Source organism: Oncorhynchus mykiss, chromosome 7, assembly GCF_057628025.1.
Source record: "Oncorhynchus mykiss isolate SJ-2025 chromosome 7, ASM5762802v1, whole genome shotgun sequence".
Classification (NCBI taxonomy): Eukaryota; Metazoa; Chordata; class Actinopteri; order Salmoniformes; family Salmonidae; genus Oncorhynchus; species Oncorhynchus mykiss.
The window spans coordinates 7,390,398-7,412,725 of NC_143028.1; the positions used below are offsets into that span (position 1 = coordinate 7,390,398).

The following is a 22,328-nucleotide window of genomic DNA, read 5'->3' on the forward strand; positions in this document are numbered from 1 at the left end:
CAATCAACAGATAACCCCTCGCTCCTTTGGGAGACCTGTAAAGCATATGCCTGGGGTCTGATTATGTCATACACAGCCACTAAGAGACGGAAAAAGCGTGAAAAGCAAAACATGTTAGAGGGTGAATTAGGAACTAAAGAGAATGACTACATTAAAACTCCCACTTCTGCCCTATTAAAGGAAATATCAGTCATTAGATCAATGTTAGACTCTCTCCTAACACAGGACGCTGAAAAGAAAATGAGATTTGTCAGGCAAAAGCTATATGAACATGGCGATAAGCCAGGAAAGTACTTGGCATAACTAGCTAAAAAGAGAGCTGACTCTCAGTCAATTGCTACTATTACTGATTCTGATGGTAATCATTTATATGAAAATAAATTGATAAGTGACTAATTTAAGAAATTTTATACAAACCTTTATGCCTCAGAACTGACAAAGGATGCACCCAAATTAATGGAGAACTTATTTTGTAAGATTGAGCTATCTCCGAAGAACAGAGGTCTCTCCTTAATGCCCCTATTACCAAGGAAGAGATAATGTTCGCAATTAAGAATCTGCAAAATGGTAAGGCCCCAGGATCAGACGGGGTTTGTAGTGAGTTCTATAAAGAGTTCCATGGCCTGATCCTTGAGCCATTGCGTGATATGTTTAACCACTCATTTTCAAATGACCAGCTCCCTCAAACGCTGAGAGAAGCCAACAAATGTCCAGAGTCTTGTTCCTCGTACAGACCAATTTCCTTTCTGAATGTGGATAGAAAATTGCTTTCTAAAATTTTAGCCACAAGATTAGAGGACTCACTGCCACTAATTGTGAAAGGAGACCAAACTGGCTTCATTAAGGGCCGTAAGTCATGCAACAATGTCAGGCGGCTTCTTAATGTAATTCAAGCCTACCAACAAAGTGCTATGGATGGTCTTGTGCTCTCCCTAGATGCCGAGAAAGCATTTGATCGTGTGGAGTGGTCTTACCTATTATTTGCTCTAAATAAATTTGGTCTAGGGGACAACTTTATAAAATGGGTGAAAGTTTTATATGATGATCCTCAGGCTGCTGTCCTTACTAATGGGCTATGGTCAAATAGCTTCTCTGTACACAGAGGTGCCAGACAGGGCTGTCCTTTATCCCCTCTCCTCTTTGCACTCCTTATGGAACCACTGGCCGAGGCCATCAGGGTAACGCCTGCTATACAGGGGCTGCTCATTGGTGATGTTCACCATAAAATAAGCTTGTATGCTGATGATGTCCTGATAATCATCTCTAGTCCCGAGACTTCAATTACATCTCTTATTAATATTATTGAATTATTCAGCGAATTCTCAGGCTACAAGATTAACCTAACTAAGTCAAAGACTATGCCACTTGGTAGCCTACACTCTGTACCTAATACTTCCCCCCCTTCCCTTTTAAATGGTCTCCCTCAGGTTTCATGTATCTGGGTATATTTGTAACTCCTAAATTCCAGCAAATGCACAAAGCCAATTTTGTTCCCTTGTTTGATACAAAAGGACATGATCTGGAGTGCTGGAACTCTCTCCCAATTTCTTGGTTGGGTAGAATATCCCTCTTTACCTAGACTACTTTACCCAATCCAAATGATCCCAGTATTACTCTCCAATAAGGTAATAAAGGATGTAAATGGATGGCTAAGTTCCTTTATATGGAGTAAACGCAAGCCAAGACTTAAGATGGCAATATTGCAGCTGCCAAGTTCTATGGGCGGCTTGGACGTGCCCAATATCAGGTTCTATCAATGGTGTGCCCACCTTTGTTATATTTCTGACTGGATCACAAATGATGACTCCTCTATTTGGTTAGACATTGAGACTTCTCTTTCAAAATACCCCTTACATGATCTTTTATTTTTCAGAAGTTTCAAGTCTGTAGAAGATCACTGCAATAATCCCGTTACACTTAACACACTCAAAGTATGGAGGTCAGTTCAACGCTTCATGGGAAGGTCCAAACTAACCTCTGCTCTTACCCCAATTCTTAACAACCCAGATTTCAGTCCAGGATTGCTGGATGCTGGCTTTAACTTTTGGCTTAATAAGGGCATACGCAGGCTAAATTACTTATTTGCTGATAAGATTTTATTGTCATTTGAGCAGATGGTCGAGAAATATCGACTCCCAAAGCAGGACTTTTTCCGCTTCCTACAAGTAAGACATTATATTCTGAAGAGCACCACCTTAATTGGTAACCCTGATGTGTCTGTCATTGAAAGAATGCTTTTTTTCCCACAAAGGAAAATGTCTGTAAGTCTGTTTTTTGATACTTTAAGGTCCTTTTCTGCTGTCAACACACAGAGGGTGAAACAAGTGTGGGAGAAAGAATTGTCTGTTATTATTGACGAAGAGATGTGGGAGGACATTTGGAGATATGCAAAAACAATATCTATATGTAATCGTACTAGAGCAATCCAATTAAGAATAATACACAGATTGCATATATCCCCAAATCGCAGACATGCTTGTAAAACTGATACAGGCACCCTAACACATTGTTTATGGTCATGTACCAAAATACAAAGATACTGGTCTGGTGTTCTGCAAGAAATTAAAAAGATCCTAGGGGTTGATCTAGAATTGGACCCAGTTTCTTTACTGTTAGGTCTCCCTAGTAGGCATGTTACTTCTGTGGGTAAAAGGAGGCTTTACAACATCCTTACCTCCGCAGCGAGGAAAAACATCCTTTTACAGTGGATTAGTGATAAGGTTCCTTCTATTTAAAGGTTGGCATAAGACACTATTTGAATGGGTGCCTCTGGAATATCTGACATGTAGATTGCATTCTAAAACAGACCAGTTCTACAAAGAATGGGAACCTTATCTAAATGACCTAGAACCTGAGGTATTAGCTATTATGCTGCAAGGATTCTCTTAGAATGGCGGGGATCTATGTATTTCAGAACTACACTGTACGTTCCATGTGTGGAACCTAACTTCTTGGTTTAAACTGAGCTTTTTTGTTTAATTTCTGTTTGTAAGTTTGTTTAAAATGTATGTATTGATTGTATGCAATGATGGGGATGGGATGAGAGAAGCACAGAGCGGGAAGAGGAAAATGGTGTACGTATGTATGGGTGTGTGTGGTATGTATGTATGTGTGTGTATGTATGTGTGTACGCGTATATATGTGTATATGCATGTGTGTATGTATATATATATGCGTAGGTATGTGTAAGTGAGTGCTGTTTTTTTTGTGTGCTTTGTCTCTGTTGTATCTCTTAATATGGGTGAAAATTGTGAAATTCCAATAAAAATACTGTTACAAAAAAAAAAATGAACACCGAAAAACAACAAAATACAAAACGAATGTAAAGTTCTGCAGGCTACACAGCAACTATACAAAATCAAGATCCCACAAACTAAGGTGGGAAAAAGGCTGCCTAAGTATGATCCCCAATCAGAGACAATGATTGGGAACCATACCAGGCCAAACAAAGAAATAGGAAAACTAGATTGCCACCCTAGTCACACCCTGACCTAACCAAAATAGAGAATTAAAAGGATCTCTAAGGTCAGGGCGTGACACTGAGAGTCTTTAGGTGCCTTTTGGCAAACTCCAAGTGGGCTGTCATTTACCTTTTACTGAGGAGTGGCTTCCGTCTGGACACTCTACCACCAAGGCCTAATTGGTGAAGTGCTGCAGAGATGGTTTTTCTTCTGGAATTTTCTCCCATCTCCACAGAGGAAGTATTTTTGTATTTGCAAAAAATACGCTTTGTCATTATGGGGTATTGTGTGTACATTTTTATTTAATCCATTTTAGAATAAGGCTGTAATGTAACAAAATGTGGAAAAAGTCAAGGGGTCTGAGTACTTTCCGAATGCACTGTAAATAGATAGAAACGTAAATAGATAGGTTGAGAGAGAGAAGGGGGAGTAAAAGAGAGAGAGAGAAAGAGTGAGTAAGTGAGAGAGAGAGAGAGAGAGAGATAGAGAGAGAGAGAGAGAGAGAGAGAGAGAGAGAGAGAGAGAGAGCGAGAGAGAAAGAAAGAGTGAGTAAGTGAGAGAGAGAGAGAGAGACAGAGAGAGAGAGAGAGAGTGAGTGAGATAGATGATAGAGAGAGAGAGAGAGAGTGAGTGATATAGATAGAGAGAGAGAGAGAGAGAGAGAGAGAGAGAGAGAGAGAGAGAGAGAGTGAGTGAGATAGATGATAGAGAGAGAGAGAGAGAGAGAGAGAGTGAGATAGATGATAGAGAGAGAGAGAGAGAGAGAGAGAGAGAGAGAGATGGGGGTGAGTCTCTTTCTTAATAGGTTTCCTTCAAACACACCTGCTGCCAGAAATGCCATTTAATGTCAGCCGTCCGTATCGGACACACACACTGGCCCCTGTCCCATGAGCCTCCAAGGTAAGTTCAAGGTCGTCTTGCCAGGCTGATGCCATGGTCTGTGACTCAGACCAGAGTGGGTGGCTGAAGAGGCTGCCAGTAGAAGATGCACCCAGGCACAGGTCTGGACAACTCAATATTAGGAAGGTGTTCTTAAAGCTGCAATATGTAACTTTTTGTGTTATAGATCTGTCATTGTCATTGAAAGCAAGTCTAAGAAGCGGTGTATCTGTTCTATGTGCACTATTTCTATGCTTCCCATTCTTAAGTTTTGTGTTTGTGTCTTTTACTTTTGTTTTTATACACCAGCTTCAAACAGCTGAAAATACTATATTCATGTTATGGGAAAGATATTTCACAGCGGTTTTGGTGTTACAATGATTATCTACACTATTCTTGCTTGTTTTGGCACACAAACTGAAATTAGGCTAACTATTCAAATTTTAGCAACAAGGAAATACCGGAGCAATTTCTGCATAGTGCATCTTTAATATTTTGTATACTTAGTGTACGTCACAATAATGTTAAAATACAATGGTATTAGATTTGGTCCATTTTGATTTCAACAAGGGTTTTTGGTTGAAAACAATAATGGCCAAAGGCAAGCCAAACTCTGTCGATAACTCTGTAGAGTCGCCCAGCCCTACTGGACTGGTAGCACCACCGCACACAGGGAAATAACTATTCATCTCAATTAGCCCGTTGGTCAGTGCTCAGCTACGACTGAGTGGCTACTGGGCTGAGTACACCATCAAGTCAGAGATAGAAAATAAACACACACACACATCTTGGCATGAGCACACTGTTGCATGTGTAATATGATGGATGTGGCTGAATCAAGAGTGCACGTGCCTGTTAATATTATATCATATAATCTGCAATTCTAATCCAATCTAGGATACTCACTGATATTAAAACCATTCATTTAATTGGAAAAGGAAGGAACTTGGGTGTGTGAGTGCTGCTTCATTTCTTCATTCATGTTCTACTCCTTTCTATCCATCCTGTCCATTGTCGCAGCTGTGTCTGTCTCACCAATGCAGTCCCGCAATCATTGGTGTGCTTGCTCCTTAATTGGCAATTTCTCCAAGTGCCGCACACCCAGTTGGGGGCCAACTATAAATAAACCCAGCGATTGCTCTCGGAGAATAAACAGGTTTCCCCCCTTCACACACTCGTCTGACAGCAGCGTGTCGAATGAATGAACCGGGAGGGCGTGCAGGCAGAGAGAAAACGCTCTCTCCCTAAAACATGGGCTTGTCTTTACATCTCTTCCCATTTACTCTGAATGCCCACCGTGGCCTCTCTGCGTAGCTCAGGTGGAATAACTCAGCCGATATTTGCTCTGATGAAAAATGGTTTGCTCCTCTGATTCAAATGTCCGTTGTCATTAAAGCAAATTGCCACTGAAGCGTCAGTCTGTTGTGTTATTCTCTGTGATGTCTCTTCTCATTTCAGAGACACAATACCCATTACGCTATTACAGTATATAGTTGGCTCAATAACCCCAGTGACTGGACCACTGATCTGACATGACAACCTATTCCGAGGTTGTTCCGGTGTATCTGAGAATCAACAGATCAACGGTGCTGTAAATTAGCCTAACCTAGAAGCATTATACTACAACGCTCCTGACTGTGGGTGATTCGGTGGTCAGCATGTCACTGTTTTAATTGTTTGTTCCCTATAGAAACCATTGGAGGAATGTAATGGGAGTCACATCAAAACCGCTGAGCCTCAGATGAATATCTTCTTCAGGAAATATGCATCAACTTATTCTGCAAGGCATGTGTTGCCACATAGACAATGTTGACGATAACCACCACAAACAAATTGGGATGCCTGATGCAGATACGAGAGATGTAAGATAAGAAAAACATTATTGTCCCTCGGGGGACACAGCTGTAAACACGCTATATGGCCATGTTTTGATGTCATACTTAATTCTTATATGTGCAAATATTCATCTCTAATAAAACCCTCAATGGTGTCATAACCTTTCTCAGTCTGCTGCATCCAATGATAGCAGTGTGTAATGTGAATTAATGACTGACAACATTAGCAGTGATGCATTATCAATCATCGCAGACCTTCGAACGCAGAGACAGGAGCAGGTCTTCAAACTCACTGAGGATTATTACATTACAAAGAAAGGCATTGTCACTTTGTTTATACATTCAGTTTTTAAGGGTACATCAGAATTTTGTCAAGTGAAAAAAAAAATTCAAGACCTGGTCCCATGTCCACAAAGCAATTCAGAGTAGCAGTGCTGATCTAGGACCTGTCCATATTTTTTAATTATGATCCAAAAGGCCAAATTGATCCTAGATCAGCACTCCTACCCTGAGACGCTTTGTAGCTATGGGACAAGAACATTAAAATGGCCATCCTTATTGGTAGAGTCGATCATAGATCTAGAACAATTAGAATTACAGGCAACTGATATATTGTCTATGGGGTCTATAATGTCTCTCCTAAGTGAAGTATAGTATAAGAGACATTCATCAATAATATAAAACATCAGATTCAATAACTGGATCCAGGCCAGATGAGCAGATGGCAGAGGGATTCCCTGGTCTAGATGACAGTACAGGTTTGGTTCTGCAGGACTACAGGGATCCATCACATCTGTGATGCGCCCGCCAGCCTTGATGTTCCGTCCTCATTACTGCTAGATTCCAGAAATAAGGGGTCTAGCAATCACCATGCCAACAGCTTAACTACATCACTCTTCACAAGGGGAAAAAAAATAAAAGAAATAGTACATTAGGGATGAAAAAAGAAACATTCCAAGAGAAGCCTTTGGAAACAGATGAGCTGGGATGAAAGGAAACGAGGCCCCAGATGGCTTCCTCTGTTCTAGTGGGAAGGGGTCTAGACTGTGTTAACAGTATTTGTGTCTTAATGCTGCCCCCTACAGGAACCATTATGACATTGCAACAACCCCAACTACACTAGACCAGGCATTACACAAAAACTCTTTCTGCTGGTATTGTTATAAAAAGGAATGACAGAAATTGTTTTATTGTAAGACGGCAACTTTATTTCACATTATCCAAGATGGGAGACGAGGGTAAAAAAGTAACATACATGTCTGAAATATGATCTATCAGAAGGTAAAAAGGCCCAAAAAAAGCATGTATGTGGGGGACAGTCAAATCTGAAGGATGGCCCTATTGAAAGTCACGGTAGTCTCCTCAGTCAGTCAGTGTGATCAGAAAGGCTTTATGTATGTTTAGAGGTGGGTTTGGGTTTTGTGATATGATGGTTATGTTCAGGTGTGGATGCGTTCAGAAGGGCCTCCCCATGCCCATGCGTGGGTTAAGTGGGGGGGCTCTGTTGGGTGGTGTGATGGCTATGTCCAGGTAGTCTCCTATCTGGAAGCGCTGCGACTGTAGCGTCATGGAGTCATTTTCCCCCTTCCTGCCTGACACAGTGTTGCCGATGTCTTTCACTCTGTAACCATAGAGACCGTGGGTGAGACAACAGTACATTCAAAATGACATCATCCAAACAATTGAGGCAATGTTTAAATACTTTTAAAAAGGCAAACCCAGCCGATTTACCTAATCCACTGACCACCAAGCTCTTGATTTAAGGTAGTCAGCAATGCACAAAGCAAACAGCAATGTCAGGCTGACTTCCGCAACAACTACAGAGCATTCGGAAAGTATTCAAACGCCTTGACATTTTATGTTACAGCCTTATTCTAAAATGTATTAAATGAATTGTTTTCTCTCATTAATCTACACACAAAACCCCCTAATGACAGAGCAAAAAGTATTTTTTTGCATTTTTATTTTAAATACCTTATTTACATAACTATTCAGACCATTTGCTATGAGCCTTGAAATTGAGCTCAGGTGCATCCTGTTCCTATTGATCATCCTTGAGATGTTTCTACATCTTGATTACAGTCCACCTGTGATAAATTCAATTGATTGGACATGATTTGGAAAGGCACACACCTGTCTAAATAAAAAGGTCCCACAGTTGACAGTGCATGTCAGAGCAAAAACCAAACCAGGTCGAAAGGAATTGTCTGTAGAGCTCCAAGACAGGATTGTGTGGAGGCACAGATCTGGGGAAGGGTATCAAACATTTCTGCAGCATTGAAGATTCTTAAATTCTTAAATGAAATAACATTAACATTCTTAAATGAAATAAGTTTGGAACCACCAAGACTCTTCCTAGAACTGGCCTCCCAGCCAAACTGAGCAATTGGGGGAGAAGGGCCTTGTTTAGGGAGGTGACCAAGAACCTGATGGTCACCGACAGAGCTCCAGAGTTCCTCTGTGGAGATGGGAGAACCTTCCAAAAGGACAACCATCTCTGCAGCACTCCACCAATCAGGCCTTCATGGTAGAGTGGCCAGACGGAAGCCGCCACTCAGTAAAAGGCACATGACAGCCCACTTGGAGTTTCCCAAAAGGTAATCACACCATGAGAAACAAGATTCTCTGGTCTGATGAAACCAAGATTGAACTCTTTGGCCTGAATGCCAAGCCTCACATCTTGAGGAAACCTGGCACCATCCCTACAGTGAAGTATGGTGGCATCATGCTGTGGGATGTTTTTCAGCGGCAGCGACTGGGAGACTTGTCAGGATTAAGGGAAAGATGAACGGAGCAAAGTACAGAGCGATCCTTGATGAAAACCTGCTCCAGAGCGCTCAGGACCTCAGACTGGGGCGAAGGTTCACCTTCCAAAAGGACAACGACTCTAAGCACACAGCCTAGACAATGCAGGACTGACTTCGGGACAAGTCTATGAATGTCCTTGAGTGGCCCAACCAGAGCCCGGACTTGAACCCGATCGAACATCTCTGGAGGGAACTGAGAATAGCTGTGCAGTGACACACTCTCTCTCTCCCCCCCCCCCCCCCCCAAACCAACAGAGCTTGAGAGGATCTGCAGAGAAGAATGGGAGAAACTCCTCAAATACAGTTGTGCCAAGCTTGTAGCGTCATACCCAAGAAGTCTTGATGCTGTAGTCACTGCCAAACGTGCTTCAACAGAGTACTGAGTAAAGGATCTGAATACTTATGGAAAGTGTGCATATATATATATATATATATCACTTTTTTTTTTTTTTTTACAAATAAAACCTGTTTTACTTTATCATTATGGGATGTGTAGAATGAGGAAAAACAAAAAACTATTGAATCCATTTTAGAATAAGTCTAATGCAGCAGCGTGTAGTGCACCTACGCAGATATTTTTTGGCCAGTGCAACGTCTTGCATTGCACTCATCTGAACCCTGCGGTTCATCCTGCTGCTCGTGACAACATGTTGCTGAGTCTCACTTTAATTAAGTCAGATGTGTTACAGGGTTCCAGTAGCCAGCTAATGCCAGCTTTAGCCATAAAAAAAACTAAGCCAATGAATAAAAATGTTGCCATCCAAAATATAAAAAATCCAGTTGCAAAATATTGCTTTTTAATCATTGATGGAAATACATTTGACTGTCATGCTTATCGGTCTATAGGTTCATTTGAATAATTTAGTTGAATTCAAATTGTCCTGTTTGTTACTCATCGTGTATCTTATTTATCCAATACAACTATCACACATGCATACACAGCCTATTTTAAGCGGGATTTCTCCTGCAGCTCCTCTACTGGTTACTGCTGGAGTAAAACATGTGATTTATCAGCTGAATCAATGTACAACAATTTCTAAATGCAATCGCATGTTAACAGGATACGATTTGTTTTAATAAATAACTCGTATTTTTATTTTTCAACTGGTAATTGAAGTGTGCCTCCCATTCACCATTCAAGTGCAGGTCAACAGGCTATCAGCATATCACCCACCACTTTACAATGTGAGCTGGAGGCACTATGCATTCTGTTTTTTAAATACTTAATTGTTTGAAACATGAATATTTTATTTTATATTATGAGACATGTCTTACCTTGCTTCAAAGTAGCGTATAGGCACAATCCGACCATGGAAACAATTATTTTATATAGACTTCATAGGCAGCACGTGAGTATCAAGTTTGGGGAAGCTTACAATTTATCTTACCATTTCTATCGTTCTGCCTGCTAGTTATATTTTCAGATACTCATGTTCTTGGACCAGTTTCATTTCAATAACGGTTTTGTTTCTCAAAATCATTGTGAAATGTTTAATCATAAAAATCTCAATTAAAATGTCATTGAATTTAAAAGTCTACTAACACGAGATCACCAGCCTCTGCCATATGGACACATTCTCAAATCTTCCCGGTCACGTTGTCCACCGCCACACTTTCCTAACAGAAACCCTGGTGTGTTAGTACTGGACTGGAACAAAACCATGCACACCCTGTGTCCAAGATTATAGAGCATAGCGTGACTTCAATCTACAACAGCCCAGTTGCCCTGAAGGTAGACCCAACGATATGACATTGCCACGAGCAGCACCGCAGATATTGAGATAAGCAAGATGCAAGACTTCGCTCTCACACAGTCACACACAGTATCTGCAGATGTGAATGAGTTCGCCTCACACTGTTATAGCGTGATAGCCACGGGACCAAAACAGCAGAGAAGTTGAGACTTACGCTTCAAAGTTCTTAGTTGTTACTGAAATTGACCCACAATGCGGTTTACTTTGTGCCTGTACATCATACCGCTGACTCTACCTTTAAGCTAGGGCCGTAGAGTAGTACTAACCTGTAGCCATTTCTTTTGGGCTCAGGATAAACGATGGCGAAACCAAAGTGTGTTCCTTTCTTCCGAGCATCAGGGTACACCTCCTTCACTAGGCTGGTCAGCTCCTTTAGCGAGGCATCCATCCTTCAGGAGAAGGACACAACATCATGTCACAACAATAATCAAAACTATGTAGCCATGGTACCCTGTATAACACACACAACACTATCACCAGTGCTCGACTTGGGCAGAGCAGAGTGCAAGTACCACATTTTTTCTCCTTGAGTTTGTGCACGTCTTATAGAATATTAGCTCAAAAGTATTGTGGCGCTACTGCGCCTAAATATAAACAGTAACGACACCCAAAATGAGTGCCGAAAATCCCCCCTTCACGTTCTTCATTTCTGCGACTTGGTTGCTATTTCATATTTCTGCTCTTCACTCAGTTGTCAGCTTAGCCTACATTTCACTGATCTTAGTAGCAGAAAGCATTTGTCTGCAGTTTGGCTATTTGTTTCAAGTGTATGTGGCGGTTATAGCTTGTATGGCGCCCTAGGCGAACCCCCCTCTCAGCGCCTGCCCCCGGGCCCCGTTTCCGGCAGCTTCCCATGTCACCTGTACCTAAATCCTCTACTGCTTTTGTCTATAAATAAATCTCTTTGCCAAAATTCGTCATCTTTCCATGTCTTATTTGACTAGTATGTTTGAAAGTGTAAGGATAATAATTCAGACATAGTTGTTCTGAAATGTTTATTGCTTGCCAACATTTTACTCCTGCCTCTTTAATATAACACACATTAATTATTACTTTTGGTTGTCTGAGTTTGTTCTATAGAAAGTATTTGACTCAGAAAGTATTTAACTTTAGCCACAAAATGTATGAAATTAGAAGGGGGGATTCTGGCAGAGGGAAGATTTTCAGAAACAACACCGGAACCTATTTCAGTCCAATTCAAGCACTGGCTATCACATTTTTTAAATCTTTATTTAACTAGGTAAGATTCAATCTAGTTCCTGGCCCAACGCTCTAACCACTAGGCTACCTGCCGGTCCTGCACCTAGGCTTACGTGACCCTAGGTGCAGCCATCCATTTATATATTCTTACCATGTGTAGATTTGCAGCTCACTTGAAGGGACTTGCCCTCGTGCGAATTCGTCCCCTCTGTGATGCCTGCCACCGTTGGTCGTAAATACCCGCAGCAGAAGAGGACAAGTCTATAGACACACAAACAGTTAGTTAACTGGTTAGACAGGAACGTGGCTAGTCTCCTAGAAAATGTGGTAGCGGGAAAAAAATATTAAATGCCCTTATAGCCGATTACAGAACTACAACCAATTAGTTTAGTTTGAAGTGGGAGTCACTTGCACAGTTCAAGCAGTGCAGCTGCATTTGCTAGCACAGCAGGCTCGTTAATGCTAACTACGTTAGCGAATTGCTGTCTCACAAACCAAGCGAAGATAAAGTGCTTATAGCTTACCTTTTCTCGGTCGATAGGCTTTTCAGGGATTTTTCGTATCTCTTCTTGTGTGATTCTTGATTCAAGAGCCATTTTAGGAAGTAAATAAGTTAATTAATTAACGTTGTTGCTCACAGCAGATTTGCAAACAATGTGCCAAATAGTTATTTCCGTTTCCGCTTTCCCAGCGGATGACGTAGGAAAGATGCGCAAAAACTTTATAAAACTTTAACGATTGCCGTATAAAAAAACATATACGAATAGATTGCAGTTTGCTTGATTTTACAAGCATTTTTTTTATAAACATCTAATCTCTCCAGTCCGATTAAAGATAGTTTTCAAGTGTATGATTGTATTTCTAGTTTCCTCCCAACAGGTGGCGGTAGACAATGATAACCATTCTTATGTTGAATGCAATCTGGGATCCTTGGGAGGTCCACACTCTAAACAAAACCCTTTTTATTTTGTATTTTATTTAACCTTTATTTAACTAGGCAAGTCAGTTAAGAACAAATTATTATTCACAATGACGGTCTACCCTTGCCAAACCCTATCCCCGGACGACGCTGGGCCAAATGTGCGCCTCCCTATGGAACTCCCAATCACAGCCGGTTGTGATACAGCCTGGAATCAAACCAGAGTCTGTTATGACGCCTCTAGCACTGAGATGCAGTGCCTTAGACCGCTCCGCCACTCTGGAACCTTAACCCCTACCCTTGCCTTTACCCTTACCCTAACCATAACCCGTACCTAACCGTAACCTTAACCCTTAACCATTTTAAATGTCAACTTCAATGTACCCCATTCTTATGGGACAGTGGTGCATCTCAATAGTATAAATCTCCTCTCCTCTATAAGGTTAAATTACTGTAAGTGTATGTCTACTGAGAATATTCTTTCACTTCCCAGTTCATGTCAAATCAAATCAAATGTTATTGGTCACATACACATGGATAAATCAAATAAAAAAAATTAAAATGTATTTGTCACACACACATGGTTAGCAGATGTTAATGCGATTGTAGCGAAATGCTTGTGCTTCTAGTTCCGACAATGCAGTAATAACCAACAAGTAATCTAGCTAACAATTCCAAAACTACTACCTTATAGACACAAGTGTAAGGGGATAAAGAATATGTACATAAAGATATATGAATGAGTGATGGTACAGAGCGGCATAGGCAAGATACAGTAGATGGTATTGAGTGCAGTATATACATATGAGATGAGTATGTAAACAAAGTGGCATAGTTAAAGTGGCTAGTGATACATGTATTACATAAAGATGCAGTAGATGAGTATAGAGTACAGTATATACATATACATATGAGATGAATAATGTAGGGTATGTAAACATTATATTAGGTAGCATTGTTTAAAGTGGCTAGTGATATATTTTACATCATTTCCCATCAATTCCCATTATTAAAGTGGCTGGAGTCAGTGTGTTGGCAGCAGCCACTCAATGTTAGTGGTGGCTGTTTAACAGTCTGATGGCCTTGAGATAGAAGCTGTTTTTCAGTCTCTCGGCCTTCCTGTGACATCGGGTGGTGTATTTGCCCTGGAGGGCAGGTAGTTTGCCCCCGGTGATGTGTTGTGCAGACCACACTACCCTCTGGAGAGCCTTGCGGTTGAGGGCAGTGCAGTTGCCGTACCAGGCTGTGATACAGCCCAGCAGGATGCTCTCGACTGTGCATCTGTAAAAGTTTGTGAGTGTTTTAGGTGACAAGCCAAATTTCTTCAGCCTCCTGAGGTTGACGAGGCGCTGTTGTGCCTTCTTCACCACGCTGTCTGTGTGGGTGGACCATTTCAGCTTGTCCGTAATGTGTACGCCGAGGAACTTAAAACTTTCGATCTTCTCCACTACTGTCCCGTCGATGTGGATGGGGGGTGCTCCATCTGCTGTTTCCTAAAGTCCACGATCATCTCCTTTGTTTTGTTGACATTGAGTGAGAGGTTATGTTCCTGACACCACACTCCGAGGGCCCTCACCTGCTCCCTGTAGGCCGTCCCGTTGTTGATGGTAATGAGGCCTACCACTGTAGTGTCGTCTGCAAACTTGATGATTGAGTTGGAAGCGTGCATGGCCACGCAGTCATGGTTGAACAGGGTGTACAGGAGAGGACTGAGAACGCACCCTTGTGGGGCCCCAGTGTAGAGGGTCAGCGGGGTAGAGATGTTGTTTCCTACCTTCACCACCTGGGGGCGGCCCATCAAAAAAATTGAGGACCCAGTTGCACAGGGCGGGGTCTAGACCCAGGGTCTCGAGCTTAGTGACGAGTTTCGAGGCTACTAAGGTGTTAAATGCTGAGCTGTAGTCAATGAATGTGATAGGGCAGTGTGCAGTGTGATCGTCTGTGGACCTATTTGGGCGGTAAACAAATTGGAGGAGGTCTAGGGTATCAGGTAGGGTGGAGGTGATATGATCCTTGACTAGTCTCTCAAAGCACTTCATGATGACAGAAGTGAGTGCAATGGGGCGATAGTCATTCAGTTCAGTTACCTTTCTTTCTTGGGAACAGGAACAATGGTGGCCATCTTGAAGCATGTGAGGACAACAGACTGGGATAGGGATTGGGGCAAACTACCTGCCCTCCAGGACACCTACACCACCCGATGTTACAGGAAGGCCATAAAGATCATCAAGGACATCAACCACCCGAGCCACTGCCTGTTCACCCCGCTATCATCCAGAAGGCGAGGTCAGTACAGGTGCATCAAAGCTGGGACCGAGAGACTGAAAAACAGCTTCTATCTCAAGGCCATCAGACTGTTAAACAGCCACCACTAACATTGAGTGGCTGCTGCCAACACACTGACACTGACACTGACTCAACTACAGCCACTTTAATAATGGGAATTGATGGGAAATGATGTAAATATATCACTAGCCACTTTAAACAATGCTACCTTATATAATGTTACTTACCCTACATTATTCATCTCATACGCATACGTATATACTGTACTCTATATCATCAACTGCATCCTTATGTAATACATGTATCACTAGCCACTTTAACTATGCCACTTTGTTTACATACTCACCTCATGTATATACTGTACTCGATACCATCTACTGTATCCTGCCTATGCTGCTCTGTACCATCACTCATTCATATATCCTTATGTACATATTCTTTATCCCCTTACACTGTGTATAAGACAGTAGTTTTGGAATTGTTAGTTAGATTACTTGTTGGTTATTACTGCATTGTCGGAACTAGAAGCACAAGCATTTCGCTACACTCGCATTAACATCTGCTAACCATGTGTATGTGACAGATAACATTTGATTTGATTTGATTTTGAATATGTCCGTAAACACACCAGCCAGCTGGTCTGCGCATGCTCTGAGGACGCGGCTAGGGATGCCATCTGGGCCGGCAGCTTTGAGAGGGTTAACACATTTAAATGTTTTACTCACAGTGGGTACGACATCTCCAATGCACTTGCTAATTAACTCGCTCACAGAGTCAGCGTATACATGTTATGTTATTATGTACATATGTTATTATCTGAGGCTATCCGGAACATATCCCAGTCCACATGATTGAAGCAGTCTTGAAGTGCGGAATCCGATTGGTCAGACCACCGTTGTTTAGACCTGAGCACGGGCGTTTCCTGTTTTAGTTCCTGTCTATAGGCTGGGAGCAACAAAATGGAGTCGTGGTCAGATTTGCCAAAGGCAGGGCGGGGGAGGGCTTTGTATGCGTTGCGGAAGTTAGAGTAGCAATGATCCAGAATGCTACGAGATCCCATCACGCATTCAATATGCTGATAGAATTTAGAAAGTGTTGTTTTCAGGTTAGCTTTGTTAAAATCCCCAGCAACAATAAATGCAGCCTCAGGATGTATGGTTTCCAGTTTACATAGAGTCCAGTGAAGTTCTTTCAGGGACAACAAGATATTTGCTTGGGGGATATACACGGCTGTGACTATAATCTAAGAGAATTCTCTTGGAAGATAATGTGGTCGGCATTTGATTGTAATGAATTCTAGGTCAGGTGAACAAAAGGACTTGAGTTCCTGTATGTTGTTGTGATTACACCATGAGTCGTTAATCATAAGGCATACATCCCACGCCCTTCTTTTTACCAGAGAGATGTTTGTTTCTTTCGGCACGACACATGAACAAACTGGGTGGCTGTACCGACTCTGACAACATATCCCGAGTGAGCCATGTTTCCGTGAAACAGAGAATGTTACAATCTCTGATGTATCTGTGGAAGGCAACTCGTGCCCTCATTTCATCCACCTTGTTATGTAGAGACTGGACATAGGTGAGTAATATGGTCGGAAGCGGTGGATGGTGTGCTCGCCTTCTCAGTCTCACCAGTAGGCTGCTCCATCTGCCTCTCCTGCGGTGACCACGTTGTTTTGGGTGGGCCTCTGGGATAAGATCCCATGTCCAGGGTGGAGGTCCGAACAAAGGATCCGCTTCGGGAAAGTTGTATTCCTGGTCGTAATGATGATAAGTTGACGTCGCTTTTATATCCAAAAGTCCTTCCCGGCTGTATGTAAGAACACTTGAGATTTTCTGGGCTAACAATGTAAGAAATAATACATAAAATAATACATAAACAACAAAAATAACTGCATAGTTTCCTAAGGACCTGAAGTGAGGTGACCATCTCTGTCGGGGAAAGAAGCCACTATTGAAAACCCACATTTGTCATCATCATTTGTGTTAAGAAATAATCATTTTCCAGCAATTGAGGTGTAGCTCAAATCTGACATAAAGCATTAATTGATTTGTCTGCTGGAGTGTGGACAGTGCATGTCAATATACAGTAGTCTACAAAGCATACCAGACACAGTGGGCAATGTAGTGCGCATGTAGGCTATCTATCAATGCAGATCGTGTGTGAATTTCTATGCACGGGTGTGTGTTTGTAGTTGTGCGCGTGTCTACGTATGCCTCTGCTTATCTCCACATACTGTATTCACTCAATGAGTGTGTAAATGTACTGGATATACATGATGGGTTTGCAGTTGGGTCTGCATTGCAAGCCCCATTGTTTGAGCCTCTGGCCTGGACATCTGTGTGCGTGCGCTCGTGCAAGTGTGTGAATGTGCATGCTTGTGTGTGCGGCATGCCAGCAGGAGTGGGACCGTCCAGTCGTAGATCACCTCTGACCCCTGTTCTCAGATCAGCCCAAACCTCCCTCGTCAGGAGTTACACAATACAGCTGTATATCAAATGTGATTAGCCTTGAAATGAATTGAGTCAACCCAACTCCATCAAGTGACTTCTGGCCTTTTAAGACAACTAAAGCCAACTATGAGATTACCCTTTGATACTGTTTATCAGTATTCAAATTGCTGTGTATTGAAGAAACTAGAGTCAAGCACGTTCCACCCTCCTCTATCACAACAAAACTTGGCCGGGATCAATGGTAATTGTCCACCTACACGGCCGAGACCTACTGTTTGGTCACATGCAGCTAGAGCCTCTGTCTCCCACTGTCTATCCTTCCCGCTGAGAGAGCCCTCACACTGGCCTCCTCTGTTCTGCTGCTGGCTGGATGACCAGGGTCTACTCTCACTAACAATCACATCCATTTTACCCTGACCAGGCCCATCCCCTCGCAGCATCGCACCAGAATTCTCATGGATCTACTTGAAAGAATCTATCTGCCACTCTCTCTCTTTTCTTTCTTCTTTTCTTCTCTCTCTCTCACAATTAAATTAAATTCAATTCAAAGGGGCTTTATTGGCATGGGAAACATGTGTTAACATTGTCAAAGCAAGTAAGGTAGATAATATACAAAAGTGAAATAAACAATAAAATGAACAGTAAACATTACACATACAGAAGTTTCAAAACAATAAAGACATTACAAATGTCATATTACGTATTTATACAGTATTGCAACGATGTACAAATGGTTAAGGGTACACAAGGGAAAATAAATAAGCATAAATATGGGTTGTATTTACAGTGGTGTTTGTTCTTCATTGGTTGCCCTTTTCTTGTGGCAACAGGTCACAAATCTTGCTGCTTTGATGGCACACTGTGGTATTTCAACCAATAGATATGGGAGTTTATCAAAATCGGGTTTGTTTTCGAATTCTTTGTGGATCTGTGTAATCTGAGGAAAATATGTGTCTCTAATATGGTCATACATTGGACAGGAGGTTAGGATGTGCAGCTCAGTTTCCACCTCATTTTGTGGGCAGTGTGCACATAGCCTATCTTCTCTTGAGAGCCAGGTCTGTCTACGGCGGCCTTTCTCAATGGCAAGGCTATGCTCACTGAGTCTATACATAGTCAAAGCTTTCCTTAAGTTTGGGTCAGTCACAGTGGTCAGGTTTTCTGCCACTGTGTACTCTCTGTTTAGGGCCAAATAGCATTCTAGTTTGCTCAGTTTTTTTGTTAATTCTTTCCAATGTGTCAAGTAATTATCTTTTTGTTTTCTCAAGATTTGATTGGGTCTAATTGTGTTGCTGTCCTGGGGCTCTGTGGGGTGTGTTTATGTTTGTGAACAGAGCCCCAGGACCAGCTTGCTTAGGAGACTCTTCTCCAGGTCTCTCTGTAGGTGATGGCTTTGTTATGGAAGGTTTGGGAATCGTTTCCTTTTAGGTGGTTGTAGAATTTAATGGCTCTTTTCTGGATTTTGATAATTAGTGGGATTCGGCCTAATTCTGCTCTGCATGCATTATTTGGTGTTCTACATTGTACACAGAGGATTTCTTGCAGGATGACAATGTCTGTACTACCGATTTATTTGGTGAAGTCCGGGTTCCTGCTCTTTAGGCCAAAGGCAGATGACCTCAGGCCTTGGATATTCCAGGATGATATAGTGAAGGATTTGTGTTCCATAAAGTGTCCAATGTTGTTGATCGTGTGGTTTGGCCTCAGGCCAGTAAGTGTGAGCAGAGCCTGCTGGGCATCTGGTACATGCCATTGGCTTGGGCTAGTGTAAGAGTGGGGGTTGGGCCTGTTTGCCCGCTCGCTACCTGGGCATATGTGTGACTTCCATGTTGAGGCCCTCTTTGCGAGGGTGGGGTGCATGGGGTGGGCAGGAGGGGCATAGGTCTGATCTGAGGGGGCGTGGGCATGGTTGATGTGGGGGGGTGTTTATTGGTTGGGGTGGGGGTGTGGATGTGGCTGGGGGTGCTGTGGTCTGGATGTAAGTCCTCTTGCCGTGGGTCCTCTATGTGTAGGTTCAGGGGGTGGTCCCGCAGGTCTGGGAGAGTGTCTCGCTGGTCTGGGTGGGGTGTCTATTGATCTGTTGCTCCTGTGTGAAGTGTTGGGGATACGTTTGAGAGCGATGTCCTTTAGAGTCCGAGCAAAGGTGGGCACTGCTGACTTGTAGAGGTGGACCTGGTCATAGAGGCTGTTCAAGTCCAGGGTGGAGTGGTGGGCCAGGAACACATTTGGTTTTGAGGCACAGTCACGGGAAATACTTGCGTATTGTGGCAGGGTGGAAGTCTTTTCGTGGTAGCACTGTGGAGATAACCACTTGTGCATTGGGGAAAGTAGAAAAAGCTTTTTCAATCACTCCCTTCAGTGCTGTGGCCACCCTTTCCTGCTGTGCTCTCAGGTCATTTGTGCCTGTGTGTATTGTTATGTGGCTAGGTGAACCTAGTTCGTCCTCAGACAGAAGGTCTGTGTTTGGGACTGTGTTTTCTTGTATATGTCTGTCTCTCGCACTCTCTCTCCCTCTTGCAACCATGTACTGTCTGTTTAGAGCCAAATAGCATTGAAGTTTACTTAGATTTTTTTTGTGGTGTCTTTCCAATAGGTGATATATTTTTATTTTTGTTTTGTGATGATTTGGTTGGGCCAGATTTTCTGAGTGCTGTCCTGAGGCTCTATGGGGTTGGTTTGGGTTGGTGAACTGAGCCTCAGAACCAGCTGGCTGAGGGGACTCTTCTTTTGTTTCATCTCTTGACATTGTAGAGCTGTGTGATGGAATGTTTTGGGGTCACTTGTTTTTAGATGGTTGTAAAATTTGATGGCTCTTTTTTTTATTGGAATGAGGAGGGGGTATTGGCCCAATTCTGCTCTACATGCGTTATTTGGAGTTTTTCTTTGCACTTGCAATACAGTCTTGCAAAACTCTGATAATTTTTTAGAAATCCAATCTGGCTTCTGCTCAGGACGTTGTGTTCGTCAAGGAAATTATGTAGTCTGATATTTATAATACTGCAGAGAATTTTCCCCAAGTTGCTGTTAACGCAAATTCCTCTGTAATTATTTGGGTCAAATTTGTCTCCATTTTTATAGATTGGTGTGATCAATCCCTGGTTCCAAATATCGGGGGAAATACCTGCAGTGAGGATAATGTTGAAGAATTTGAGTATAGCCAATTTGAATTTGTGGTCTGTATATTTGATCATTTCATTTAAAATACCATCAGCACCACAGGCCTTTTTGGGTTGGAGAGTGCATAGTTTTTCCAATAATTCTTCTTCTGTAATTGGGGTATCCACAGGATTCTGATAGTCTTTGACTGCTGATTCAAGGATTTGTCATTTTTCTTGCATATCTTTTTGTTCTGGGCTCTTTGTTATATTGCTGTAGAGGTTTGCAAAGTGATTTCTCCACATATCCCCATTTTGGATAGCCAATTCCTCATGATGAGGTTTGTTAAATTTATTCAAATTCTCCCAGAAGTGGTTTGATTCTATGGATTCCTCAGTTCCATCCAGCTGATTTCTAATGTGCTGTTCCTTTTTTGTTCTTAGGGTGTGTTTGTATTGCTTCAGTGTTTCCCCATATTGAAGGCGTATATTTTTGTTGTCTGGTTCTCTGTGTTTTTGATTAGATATATTTCTCAATTACTTTCTTAGATTTTTGCAATCATTATCAAACCATTTTTCATTATCTGTTATTTCTGGTTTGCTCGTATGCTTCTTTAGATTAGCCAAGGAGGCTAATTTGTCAAAAATAAAGTTCATGTTCCAAACAGCCAAATTTACACCTTCATTGCTGTAGGAAAATGTTAAGGCTAAAAAGTTGTCCAAGAGAGATTGTATTTTTTGGCCTCTAATTGCTTTTTGGTAGATGTCTGTACTGTTTGCACTCCATCTATAGGCCTGTTTTGTACCATGTAATTGATTGGGCCGTGATGCTTCATGGTTGGGTTCTGCTCTTCTCAGATACACTGTGATTTTACTGCTGTTCTAGCATTCAGGTCTCCACAGACCAGTACGTTGCCTTGGGCCTGAAAGTGACTAATTTCCCCCTCTAGAATGGAGAAACTCTCTTCATTGAAGTAGGGTGACTCTGAGGGGGGAATGTATGTGGCACAGAGGAAGACGTTATTATCTGTCAAGACAGCCTCCTTGTTGATTTTTAACCATGTAAAGAATTCTCCTGTTTTGATCAATTCGATTGAATTAATTAGTTCAGATTTATACCATATTAGCATTCCCCCTGAGTCTCTGCCCTGTCTGATTCCTTTTAATTTAGTGGATGGTATGATTATCTCCCTTTAACCTAGTGGACAGCTAGTGGAAACATCACCTCTGCACCATGTTTCCTGTAGTACTACAAAATCAACATCATCAATTTCTTTCAGGAAGTCTGGGTTTCTGCTCTTTAGTCCAAAAGTAGAGGACTTCAAACCTTGTAAATTCCAACATACAACGTAAAAAGATTTCATAACTTTTTTTTCTTTCTTTATCTTCAAAATGAGACAAACACTCACATTCCAACAATAACTCTCATTCTCTCTCTCTCTCTGTCTGTCTGTTTCTCTCTCTCTCTGTTTCCCTCTCTCTGTCTCTCTCTCTCTCTTCTCTCTCTCTGTCTGTCTCTGTTTCTCTCTCTCTGTTTCTCTCTCTCTGTTTCTCTCTCTCTGTCTGTCTCTGTTTCTCTGTTTTGTCTGTTTCTCTCTCTCTCTCTGTTTCTCTCTCTCTCTCTGTTTCTCTCTCT

General features: G+C 42.1%; 1 protein-coding gene across 1 annotated transcript; it reads right to left on the reverse strand.

Annotated features, from left to right (window-relative positions):
* Window positions 1–7,360: 7,360 nt before the first annotated feature.
* On the reverse strand, window positions 7,361–12,799 carry LOC110527312 (histone deacetylase complex subunit SAP18). The gene is made up of 4 exons (XM_021608504.3): window positions 12,461–12,799; window positions 12,088–12,197; window positions 11,003–11,125; window positions 7,361–7,796 (listed from the first exon to the last, which is right to left on the reverse strand). The coding sequence occupies exons 1-4, from the start codon at window positions 12,530–12,532 to the stop codon at window positions 7,631–7,633; spliced, it is 471 nt and encodes a 156-aa protein (XP_021464179.1). The 5' UTR covers window positions 12,533–12,799; the 3' UTR covers window positions 7,361–7,630.
* Between the last annotated feature and the right edge of the window lie 9,529 nt (window positions 12,800–22,328).